Here is an 11725-nt window from a genome sequence, read left to right as displayed (position 1 = left end):
ACCTGTGTCGAATGTCACATCCCAGTCAAGCATCACCTCGGCCCCCTTCTCGTTTCATTGACTGCTCCAGACATATTCATCTCCACCCCTCTATTGACAAGTTCCTATTGACAGACATTCTCTTTAGCATCTTGCGGGCCCATCAAAGGTGGCAGTACGGCTCGAGTGGCCGTGTTTATTGGAGTATTCCTTTGTAACACTGCGCTATTGACACCTCTATTGAGAAGTACTACTCTTTCCTGGCCACCTGAATCGACTATATCAATCGCTGTCCAAGCCGCTGTTTGCGTCTTCCTTCTCTACCCACCCACAAGTCATTCGTTACTCGATCCGACTTTGAATACCGCGGTCAACAGTCTTAAGACTAAACGATATTACCTACCAACATCTACCAACACAGACCTACACACACAAAAAAAAAAACAGTCAACATGAAGGGAGCTATCTCCAGCGTCCTGCTTCTCGCAAGCGCTGTCAGCGCCATCGCTGTCGCCGAGCCAGAGGCCAAGAAGGTATCGGTCCCATCGAAGCCAAAATGGCAGGGCAAGCCTTTGATCATCGTGGAGCGGGAGGCTGACGCGAAGAAGATCCAGGTGGCCAAGCCACGCTTCGGCTTCTGCGGTGTCGCAGGCTCCAACTGCAAGCGTGAGGCCGATGCTGAGGCTGAGGCCAAGAAGATCCAGGTCGCACGCCCACGATTCGGTTTCTGCGGTGTCGCAGGATCCAACTGCAAGCGTGACGCCAAGAAGATCCAGGTGGCCAAGCCACGATTCGGTTTCTGCGGTGTCGCTGGCTCCAACTGCCACCGCATGAAGCGATCTGCTGAGGCCATTGCCGATGCTTTCGCTGAGGCCGACCCAAAGAAGATTCAGGTGGCCAAGCCACGCTTCGGTTTCTGCGGTGTCGCTGGCTCCAACTGCAAGCGTGACGCCAAGAAGATCCAGGTCGCCCGCCCACGATTCGGTTTCTGTGGTGTCGCTGGCTCCAACTGCCACAAGGCCCGCCGCTCCCTCGAGGCTGTCGGTGAGCTCGCTGAGCGCAGCTATGAAGAGATCGTTGCTCGTGAGGCCGAGGCTGAGGCCGACCCAAAGAAGATCCAGGTCGCCCGCCCACGATTCGGTTTCTGCGGTGTTGCTGGCTCCAACTGCAAGCGTGACGCTGAGGCTGATGCCAAGAAGATCCAGGTCGCCCGCCCACGCTTCGGCTTCTGCGGTGTTGCTGGCTCCAACTGCGCCATGGTTAAGCGCAACCCAGTCTACTCCGACGAGGTTGACGAGCAGGTCACCGACGTTGTCAACGCCATCAACGAATGGGACCCAGAGTACCTCTCCGACCTTTGCCACAGCGAGGGTGGTGAGTGCGCTGCCCTCATCAAGGCCCGTGATGCCTTCCAGGAGATCAAGCGTGACGTCGAGGAGGAGCAGTACAAGCGTGGTGTCGAAGACTTCGAGGGCGAGTACAAGCGCGCCGAGCACGAGGAGGGCATTGAGGCTCAGCTCGATGAGCTTGAGGCTGCTCTTGACGATGCCGTTGCACGTCTGTAAATGCTTCCACGGCATGCACGACAAAATAATCATGATCATTCTTGGATGTAACTGATCTACCTTCAGCGTACTGAGGGTCTTTTGATATTTCGTTCACATATACAGATGCGCGGAATCTTGCGCGAGTCAGCTCTATTTGAGTGAGGCTAGAATTTTGTACAGCGGGACGTGGTAGCTTAGTTCATGCAATCAGAACAATGTCCTTCCCGGACTCCTGCTCTCATTTCTTTCTTATTCAGTCGCATTAGTCTCGGCTTTGCATACCTGCACATTGTTCTTTAAAAGCGGGAAGCCTTCACAAAAAAACAAATACCTAGCAGCAATGCGCTCCAGGCCATGCTAATGTTTGACTTGGTAACAGTGTCTGAGCACGGATGGAGACTGGCGAGCAGCAAGCACAAATAACATTTATCAGTCTACCAAACCCGAAAAACCATGGGGTATCTTTTCCTCATGCGCCATTTTCCCATACTCCCGAAATGCTCTGCCTGGCAGTCATCTCATCACTCAAGCGGCAGCAGTAACACCAGCCGCAGAAGCCTCCGGCAATCCCAAAAGACTCTTCCTGTACTCCCAATAATTCTTGCGAATGGGATCGTACCTCGTCGCCAACAAATCCAACGCCTCCTTCGCCTTGATCCTCCCATCAGCCTCCTTCTCCCCCGCCAAAATATCCGCCAACAAATCCAACGCATGCGAACTCCTTACTCCCTCAGCCTTCCCCAAATCCGCATACTCCTCCGCAAAGCTCTTCAATTCCTTGATATCCATCCCACTCCTCCTCACAATTCCCCTCAAATAATTCCACGGACTCTGATTCTGCGGCGCCTTCGCAATGGCTTCTTGCGCAAATTGAATTTCCCTCGATCGAATCTCTGGATCCGTGATTCCTTGAACGCCTTCGGCTTCGCGTCCATTAATCACATACCATCTATGATTCCACGCACTATTGTTTCGGATATCTTTCGCTAGCATCCGTTCCGTAAACTCCAATTCCCCTTGTTCTTCCCATAGATCGAAGCGACGAACGAGCCATTGTCTATAACTCCAAACATGATAATTCTTCCCATCGGCTTCGAACATTTGTTCTACGAAGTCTTGCTCCCCGGTGACATCGTCTAATTTATCAACGATGAGGTTGCGATGATGCCAGATTTGGTAGTTTTTTTGGTGGGCGAGGGCGGTTTCGTTGAGCCAGGCGAGTTCTTTGCGGAGGTCGTAGTTGAGGACGAAGAGCGTTTTGGCGCGGTAGAGCCAGACTGTGTAGTGGGCTGGGTTCAGGGAGATGAGGTCTTCGGTTAAGGTGAGGACTCGAGGGGAGTGTTCGGTGAGTGCCATGATGGCGCGGAGGTAGGACATTAGTTCGCCGTATTCTTCGGGGTAGGCGATTGCGGCGAGCGGGTTGGGGCCGCCTTCGTCGGTTGGGAGGGGGGTTATGTCGGCCCATTCGGGGCTGGAGGAGTATTTGCCTTTCTCCATGGTTGTGTTTTGTAAGTGTTGAGCAGGAGATGGTGTGGTTGTGGTGGAAGTGAAGTGGGTGGTGTTTGGCTTTTGAAGGTTGCGAGGTGGGGAGTGTGGGGCACGAGTGAACAAACGCCAATGCAGGAACAATATCAAGCGCCGAAATGTCACGCATACGGCAAGTCTGGCATTTCCTAGGCACAATTGCTTTCGAACGTATTTTCATCATTGGAATGGTGAGTCAATGTAGCAGCGAGCGAACTTCAATGCGACTATCGAGCGACTTTTCGTTTGCTTCATCCATCTATCGTATGCCCTCAAAGTTGGTATCTCAAAGCATGTCTTGCTATGATCGCTCATGTTCAAGTTCCGCGAGTCCGTCATCATCTATTCAGTATCTCTGATACACTCTAGTGGTGGAACAGTCTGACATGCTGCTCGACAAAGGTAATGTCCAATTGCTCGGCAGTCGCAAAGCAAGCCTGGTCGTTCTGGCTACCAGTCGGTGCTGCGATGTACTTGACACCACTGCGAGCCACGCGGAAGACATTGTCAGTAAATGGGAAGAAAGCATCGCTGCTGACAGCGACTTCGCTAAGCTTGCTCAGCCATGACTTTCGCTCTTCCAGCGTGAACGGAGTTGGAACTTCCTCGAAGTTCTTCTCCCATTCTTGCCTCTCGATGCCACTGTCTGGCACGATGCCTGAGGTCAACAAGTCAATGGCATTGGACTTGTCAGCACGCTTGGTGCCCTTCTTCCACTTGATAGCGAGAACGCGCTCGTGGAAACGCATCCACCAGTTGTCGGCCTTGTCGCCAGCCAGACGCGTGCAATGGATACGTGATTGCTGTCCAGCACCAAGACCAATGACCTGGCCATTGAGTGCATAGCATACCGAGTTGGACTGTGTGAACTTCAATGCAATCGTTGCGACTGTCAGGTCGCGCAGCGCTGATTCCGGCAGAGCTTTCGAGTCTTTCGGCACGATAATGTTGTTGAAAGTGTTCTGCGGCGAGATGAGAGCATCGTTACGGTGCTGCGTGAGGTTCACGCCATATAGTGTGCGCTGCTCGTGTGGTGGTGGAACGTATGTGCGGTCCATCTGGAGAACAAGGTACTTGCCGCTCTTCTTCTTGCTCAGGATTTCTAGGGCTTCAGGTTGGTAGCCTGGTGCAATGACGCCGTCGCTGACTTCCTTTCCAATGATCTTGGCTGTAGGCACATCAACCTCTCGTGACAAGGCAATCACATCGCCAAAGCTCGACATGCGGTCTGCTCCACGAGCACGAGCGTAGGCTTGTGCGAGGCCAGATGCGTCAAGACCTTCGATGTCTTCAACCATGTAGACCTTCTTCTCTACATCGCTGAGGGGAACACCAATGGCTGCACCGGCGGGAGAGACGTGCTTGAAAGAAGCAGCTGCAGGGTAGCCGAGTGCCTCATCGAGCTCCTTGACAAGTGGCCAGGAGTTGAGTGCGTCAAGGAGGTTGATGTAACCAGGTGAGCCAGAGAGGACCTTGAAAGGCAGAGGTGACTCTGTCGTGAAAGCAGACGCAGGCTTCTGGTGTGGGTTCGTGCCATAACGAAGAGTGAGTTGTTGATGACCTTCTCCGGCGTACTTCTTGCGGAAGAAATCGGAGATGGCGGTATCATAGTCCGCAGTGTGGTTGAACGCCTTGAGAGCGTAAAGCTGGCGCGACTTCTCAGTCACCTCTCCACTCGCGAGCTCCTGGAGGAAGTCATGGTAGTCGGCGGGGTCGCTGAGAATGGTGACTCTGCCGTGGTTCTTTGCAGCTGCTCGGATGAGAGTCACACCGCCGATATCGATCTCCTCGACTGCCTCTGGAATTGTGACGTTGATCTTTGCCACAGTGTCCTTGAATGGGTACAAGTTGCAAATCACATAGTCAACCTTGTTGATGTTCTGTTCTGCGAGATCCTTCTCGTCCGAGGCAAGATCGCGAGCCAAAATACCGGCGTGCACTGCTGGGTGCAGGGTCTTGACTCTCCCCGAGAGCATTTCAGGTGCCTTTGTGATTGCCGAGACATCTCTGCGTCAGGTCAGCAGTGATGATACAATCGCTTCGAATATCGGATCCTCACTCGACAGGAAAGCCACCTTCGCGGATCAGTTTCGCAGTGCCGCCTGAGGCCAGCAGGCGGATGTTCTGCTTGACAAGACCTTTGGCGAGATCCAGCAAGCCGGTCTTGTCGTAGACCGACAGGATGGCTAAAGAGAGTCAGCCGTGGGCTTCATATTGAGGCACAACGTGACTGACCAATTTTCTGAGGTGTTTCGGACGCCATTGTGCGATTGGGATGCGGAGACGCTGTTTGTTGACTCGCCCGAAAAAAAGTTGACGATGGAGGGACGTGGGACAACTTCGCGGGGTCGGGTAAAGCCACAGGGCCACAGCCAAGCCACCGCTTGTGTCCGTGGGCTCTCTTCCTCAAACACACTACAGTGTGGATATGTTTTGGTCAGGGTGATCACGCAGATCATGGTTGGTCGACCCAGGATGAAGCATCGTGGGCAGTCAAAGACGAGATGCGAGAAGTTCAAGGAGTTCCATCGCAACATTTGCTCATTCGCGCTATTACTGTCGCTCGTCTATGATGGAGCTCTGTTGATTTGCAACATCTTATCCATGCCTCCTGCCACAATGCCGATCTCCTTGTTCCACGACACAGAATACACGCTCGATTCTGAGCCTTGTTCGACTTTCTTCCCCTTCTCCGATTCTCTATCAATCGTATACACCGGCTTCGCCACCGTTCCGCCAGCAGCTTCCTGACTTGTCGATCGCAAATCCCAGATTCGGCATGTGCTATCATCGGAACCCGACACAAAACGGAAAGGACTCTCGGGATCGAGCGAAAGACTCCTGACCCAATTTTTATGCCCTCGGCAAGAAAGCACTGCTACTTTGCTGGCGCTGGCTCTGAGATCGATGAGATCTATCCGATTTAATGCACCTCCCGCCAATATTCCAGTCTGCTCTGGCAAGTGACAGACGGAAAGTAGCGCCTGGTTCGTTGATCGCGTGTTGACGCATGTCGAAGTCGTGAGATCCCAGGTCTTGACGCTGTGGTCTATTGAGGCCGAATACGCGACAGTGTGATCACGGCTGTCGAAAACAACATCTTTGACATGCTGCGTGTGACCCTCGAGGTACGCAAGAGCACCTCTTTGCGGAGTGGAGATGGCAGGTCCGGATAGTTTCCGTCGCTTGGAGGAAGGGGCTGTAGGTGGTTCGTAGTTCGTGCCTTCTGATTTCTTCGAGCTCCAGAAGCCGATTCTGTTGTCGGCGGAAGCGGTGAGGATACGCGAGGAAGGGGCATGAACTGCTAACGAATCTATGGCACCTTTGTGGCCAAGCAGTTCCAGTTTCGGTGAGAGCTTCGCGCTCCCTGCTCCAGCACCGGCAGCATACTCCCATAGCCGGACGGAGCGATCAGTGCCTGCTGTGACAACTTGAGACGGAGAGAGCCATTTTGCTGCATGGATCGATCCGCGATGCCATCCTATACCGGTTGCGAGCACGTCCTGCGATTCATTCCAGACTCGGAGAGCTCCATCAAACGAGGCAGAGACTATACTGGACTGCAAGTTTCCAGTAACATTGGCCCAGTTCGCTGCATTCGAGCTCGAGGATAGCACATCAACAGAGGAGACCCAATCGTCGTGTTCGTAGCTGGCAACGTATTGCGGCGGGCTCAAAGCCTTCACATATTCAACGTGGAGCGTAGTCTCAGCACTTATGCCATTCTCGGTCAAAAATTCATCCAATGTCGTCCTAAGATACTGGCCGTTGATAAGGAACTCGAACGGCGTTGGCTGCGTTGTCTCCAAAAGCTTGTTCACGAGCGTTGAGAGCTGGTAGCGCTTGACCTCTGGTACTGGACTTAGCATGATATATCTCACCATATCGCGATTGTACTAACCAGTGCTGATGACCAGGTCGCCAACCTCTTGTGGGAGCGCGATGGAGTCATCTTTGGCAGACAGCCTGATTTTGACCTGCTTCTGCGCTTCTGTACTTGCAGCCATGATCGATACAGTGCACGAGGCGATGTCTTTCTGCTCTGGTAAGTCGCTTCGCAGCCGCTGGAAATATTTCGAGCGGGTAGAAGCGAAGGGCGGAGACTAGCGGCTCCCAGAAGTCCGACGGTCTTGGCAAACCCTTTCTTTCACATGCGCATTCTGTATTGTGCTCTGCTGCCAGCTGACGTCGCTTCTAGCTCCACTGCCCCCAAGCTGCCCGTGGTCGTGCGTGCAGACGCCCCCTCTTCAACCACATCTCACCACTCTGCGGCCTACATATCTATCATTCTTCCTTCCTTTATCGTTATTCTTCCACCTTCAACGGGCTCGAGCTCAGACCATCCCGCCGGAAAGTCAAACTCTGTTCCGACGCCAATCCCGCTGCGCGCGTGCTCACTTCTCACCTCGCTCCCGTGACTATCACGTTCTGAGCATGTCGCATCCCGCACCACACGTCGACACCGACGATGCTTTCCCACTGAAGCCTCAGCCACGCAACCGCCGTGCCTTCGAGCTCCCCACACCGGACTCCGAGCCGACAACACCGACAGACGCAAGCTCGCCTACCAATCTCAGCATGAGTGACGCAAATGGAACGCAGAAAGACGCGAAGAGCGAGGCGCCGTCACGAAATCGTTCGTTCCTCAACTTGACCACGAGCACGCTCTTCGGCATTTACCAAGATACTGGGTTCGATACTGCATCACAGCAACCGACCCCATGGGGGACTGGAGCACAAACTCCAGCTGAAAGCCGAGCGGCCTCGATCGACTGGGCGCGTCAGGCCTTGCCGTCGGATGCTTTTGAGCGAAGAACGACGAATGGCAACACTATCAGACGAAAGAGCTTCAATCCGGAGCTACAGAAAGGGCACATTCGTCCTGCTACGGGCGTGGCGAGTTATCTGCGGACATTGGGTAGAGCAACAGCTTTGTTCGGTGTCGGAACTCTATACGGCCTCTTGATCAGTCATCTTCACGACAAGCAACAGCTCGCACCTGTGAAGGTCAATTTGGATCGGGAAAAGTGGTCATACTTGGCGACATGGGGATGCATTGCCGTTGTACTGGGCGAAGCTCTGCCATATGTTGATTCGCTCTGGAATTCAGACGAGGATGCACTCGACGATGAAGAGGTGGAAAGTCGGCAACGACAGCGCCCTCGTCAGGACTGGATGGACATTGTTCGAAGCATCGGCGCATTTGTCGGGATAGCATTCGCGATTCGCAAATTGCCATGGCAGAGCACACTACAACTGAGCTTGACGCTCGCACTCGCAAATCCTGCCGTGTGGTACTTCATTGATGGCTCTCCACTAGGCTTCATCCTCAGCGCCTTCGTATCTATCACCGGAACAGCATTATTACTCGTTGCGAATCCTGCTCTGATTCCACCTCCAAATCCAGCGCAGGTAATTCAAGAGCAAATCGGGAGGCATTCCGGAAGCGGCATTGTAAATGGCAGTCTACATGTTCTGCGAGACGAGGACTATGTTTTGGGAATTTTCAGTCAAGAAAGCGTAGGCGTTGCGACGTGGATCGCGAGTGTCTTATTTGTGAGCGCAGTGTGCTTTGGTAATATTGGGAGGAGACTGAAGGGCAGTGATAGAAATTGAGAGGTCTTTCGATAGATCATGTTCATAGTTGGTATGTAGGCAGCTTCAACAAGCAGTCGATTGGGAAATTTCCCGAAGCAGACACAATTGAGCGCGGGATCAGCATGACAATGTAGAGTCAAAGGGATAAGTATGTCGATGAAGGTCATGCTAGTGAGATTGAACGCATTCGAGTTCTATTCAGGTAATAATACAACAGCCGACTCCGCGCGAACATTAAAGGCCAGACTGCCGTCTTCTGCTAGACTCTATCCGATGGTAGAGGCGCTCTCCCTCTTCGACCAGCTCCTCGACGATGTCTTCCAAATACCGCTGAATCGGATCCAATTCGATCTCGCGATTCGCCCGACGGGCCTCCCACATATCGAACCACACCCTAGAGAACCAGCTCAGATCGTTCAACGCGCCCATTAGCAACTTCTCGTGGAGTCCCTCGTAAGTCAAAGACCGGTCATGAAGATTCTCGATAACTATGCCGACCCTGCGGACCATTGCGCGGAAATCCTCCTCCGTCGCCAGAGAGGTTTCTAGGACGGTATCGAGCTGCTCCTCGTAGAATATGTTCGCGTCAGCTAGAAGATAGTCAACTAGGAGATATGTTTTGACATGGGTGCGTCTTGGCGAGTACTGGGTGGTGACCATGTTGGCATCGAGGGATGATCGGCGGAAATTGCTAATGTGCTCCACGGCTGCTTGATCTCCTAGATGTCTCGTCCTCGAGTGCAGGAGGTAGATTAGTTCATCTGCCTCACCAGTCTCAACGGTAACGTCCAGGTCGAATGTTGGAGGTCCGTCTTCATCATCAGACTCGTACTCATTGTTCACAGCTTGTTCAGCTTCTTCAGCCTCAGGGACCGAGAAGTGCTGAAACGGGCAGGTCGGGCATGTTGGGCTTTCTCTGAACCATGCCAGGATGCACGACTGGCAATACAGAACGCTACACTCACAAGAGCTAGTCTTGACGGGGTTTGTTGCTTCTTCGTGACAGATCATGCAGTCTGCCGTTGTGGTTAGTGGCACGAGGCCAGGGTTTAGGAGGAATTCCTGTTGCGTGGACATCTTGTCTTCGTGTTTCTCTGTTTGGGTATAGAAGAGAGACCTGGATCGAGATGGCGATCTGGTATGATTTTTATCCTCGAGGAAAAGATACAAAGCCAAAGACATTGTCTATTCACTGGCGGTCGATTCCTTGGATACTTCACTATCCGACAGAAAAAAGTGAACCGCATCAGCGCGTGAAGGTCGATGAAGGTAAGGTGTACCGTTGAGCAATCGGTATTGGGTACGTCCAGTCGATCTGCCTCCGGTAAAGGTCCATTCGTGTGCGTGTATAAGGAGCTTGGTGAGGGTATAGATAAAGGCATTTTGAACGATCTGGAAAGACAAAGAGATTGATCGTTGTGATACTAGAGGGAGAGGTTAGAGAGCAAGATGGCGGTTTCGAAAGCACACGATATGCATTCAAGTGTTGACCTGTCTGGGCTGGGCCTCCTTATTCCCTAAATGTTAGATTAAAGCAGACGCCCGAGACACAAACCAAAGCTACGGCAAGACCAACCGTGTTACTGCCAATGAAGAGTACCACCGCATCACCTGCTCGTGCAGCTGAGATCCACTGGGCTCAACGAAGACATGCATGCAACAATCGGCGACATCTGCGTTAGCACTTCGTAGTTTCGATTCGTAATCAGGCGCACACAAATGCATCTTGTTCCGCCTCGCCCGAGATAAAGCGCCAGCGTGGCATGTTCGCACAGGATATCTGCATCGGACGATGTCGGTTGGTGTGGAAGGAAGATTGTGGTGAGGTGGAATGACGGTGCGCGACTTCTCTGTGTCAATACGGAGGTGAAAGTGAAAGTAACATTGAAGTTGGGAAATGGCGGACCTTTTTTCCGAAGGGTCTGAGAAGGAGGCAGTTGATACAGTAGGAACGACACTCCACCCATACAAGCCTGCACAATCATCTCTCTACCATGCCTAGCGACTTCTCAAGGTACAAGAGCCCGCAACTTCCACAAGCGACGCAATGTCTTTGCCGGCAAAGATATCCTAAGCACCTTAATGCCCGCGTGCAGTGGAGTGTTCCAGCGTTGGTACGGTAGCATCTCGTTCTCAGTGTTTCGACCATGATTTCTAGAGTATCGTATTGATCTGACGAGCTCTCGTGTTGATGCACAATTGTGATCTAAGCTTTATGCATCATATGGATCATGTAAGGTCAGCGGCACGGCACGGCTCATCGTGATTGCATTACATCGCGGTCAGAAGTCAGAACCTTGGCAATTCCCTAATGCATATACATAGATTCACGTTTCTAGTACGATGAGTACAGGGGGGGAACCAGGCAGACAAGCCGCTAGGACGGACTGCAAAGCCGAATACGAGTTCTACAAAACGCGAAGGGCATAGGAGCACCTAACTACATAAATGCTGCACTTCGCTGGTTTGCAATGCACATTCTAACCATTGCTCCACGTTGATCTGCATCGAGACAATACCATCCTACTTTTCCAGAAGTCCTACCGGAGTATAGACATAAAGATGCAACTTTCACTCCTTGCGATCATCACCAGCATGGTGTTCGCTACCACTGGATCAGCCCGCGGGGTTTTCTGCTCCGCACATGATGACTACAGCGACTGTAAGGCGGATAGAACCAATAAAGGGTCACCGACGGGAGCTGTACGTATTGTGGCGGTACATACGACGAAACGAAACAACTCTATTGCCAAGGGACAATAGACCAGGTTCTATGTGTTGCGAAACGCTGCGATGATGCCTTCATGAAGCATTGCTGGGAACCAATACCACCCCCGTCGGTAAGTGTCATGGCAATATGTATTGCTTCGTCACTTGCAGCTTGTTGATGCTTCTCAGGCCAAATTCAAGGCGAAGTCCTCACTCAATGCGTGAGTCGATTAGAGTTTAGACACGAATGTCTTGGGTCTTTGAGAAGAATGCATGGAAAGGGTTGTCTCGACACTCTCTTCCGTCAGGATAACTAGATAAATTACTCCTGTTAGCGACTTCTATACAAGCTATAATTGTTGGATTCA

At 52.3% G+C, this 11725-nt stretch overlaps 6 protein-coding genes across 6 annotated transcripts; 2 read left to right on the top strand and 4 right to left on the bottom strand.

Annotated features, from left to right (window-relative positions):
• Positions 1-431: 431 nt before the first annotated feature.
• On the top strand, positions 432-1544 carry CKM354_001261000 (uncharacterized protein; the record flags this gene model as incomplete). Its single annotated transcript, XM_044808132.1, has 1 exon — positions 432-1544. One exon carries the CDS (start codon positions 432-434, stop codon positions 1542-1544), a length of 1113 nt encoding a protein of 370 aa, XP_044664067.1.
• Positions 1545-2051: 507 nt separating this feature from the next.
• CKM354_001260900 (bifunctional protein farnesyltransferase/protein geranylgeranyltransferase) lies at positions 2052-3023 on the bottom strand (the record flags this gene model as incomplete). The annotated part of the gene is made up of 1 exon (XM_044808131.1): positions 2052-3023. One exon carries the CDS (start codon positions 3021-3023, stop codon positions 2052-2054), a length of 972 nt encoding a protein of 323 aa, XP_044664066.1.
• A 392-nt stretch (positions 3024-3415) lies between these two features.
• On the bottom strand, positions 3416-5313 carry CKM354_001260800 (uncharacterized protein; the record flags this gene model as incomplete). Its single annotated transcript, XM_044808130.1, has 3 exons — positions 3416-5057; positions 5110-5236; positions 5286-5313. The coding sequence occupies 3 exons, from the start codon at positions 5311-5313 to the stop codon at positions 3416-3418; spliced, it is 1797 nt and encodes a 598-aa protein (XP_044664065.1).
• A 304-nt stretch (positions 5314-5617) lies between these two features.
• On the bottom strand, positions 5618-7057 carry CKM354_001260700 (uncharacterized protein; the record flags this gene model as incomplete). Its single annotated transcript, XM_044808129.1, has 2 exons — positions 5618-6900; positions 6952-7057. The coding sequence occupies 2 exons, from the start codon at positions 7055-7057 to the stop codon at positions 5618-5620; spliced, it is 1389 nt and encodes a 462-aa protein (XP_044664064.1).
• A 427-nt stretch (positions 7058-7484) lies between these two features.
• Positions 7485-8666, top strand: CKM354_001260600 (uncharacterized protein; the record flags this gene model as incomplete). Its single annotated transcript, XM_044808128.1, has 1 exon — positions 7485-8666. The coding sequence occupies one exon, from the start codon at positions 7485-7487 to the stop codon at positions 8664-8666; it is 1182 nt and encodes a 393-aa protein (XP_044664063.1).
• A 216-nt stretch (positions 8667-8882) lies between these two features.
• CKM354_001260500 (uncharacterized protein) lies at positions 8883-9725 on the bottom strand (the record flags this gene model as incomplete). The annotated part of the gene is made up of 1 exon (XM_044808127.1): positions 8883-9725. One exon carries the CDS (start codon positions 9723-9725, stop codon positions 8883-8885), a length of 843 nt encoding a protein of 280 aa, XP_044664062.1.
• Between the last annotated feature and the right edge of the window lie 2000 nt (positions 9726-11725).

This window comes from Cercospora kikuchii, assembly GCF_019650295.1.
Source record: "Cercospora kikuchii DNA, contig_00009, whole genome shotgun sequence".
Taxonomy (NCBI): domain Eukaryota; kingdom Fungi; phylum Ascomycota; class Dothideomycetes; order Mycosphaerellales; family Mycosphaerellaceae; genus Cercospora; species Cercospora kikuchii.
Note: the sequence above shows the minus strand (reverse complement) of the source record. Positions and strands in the feature narration are given on the sequence as shown.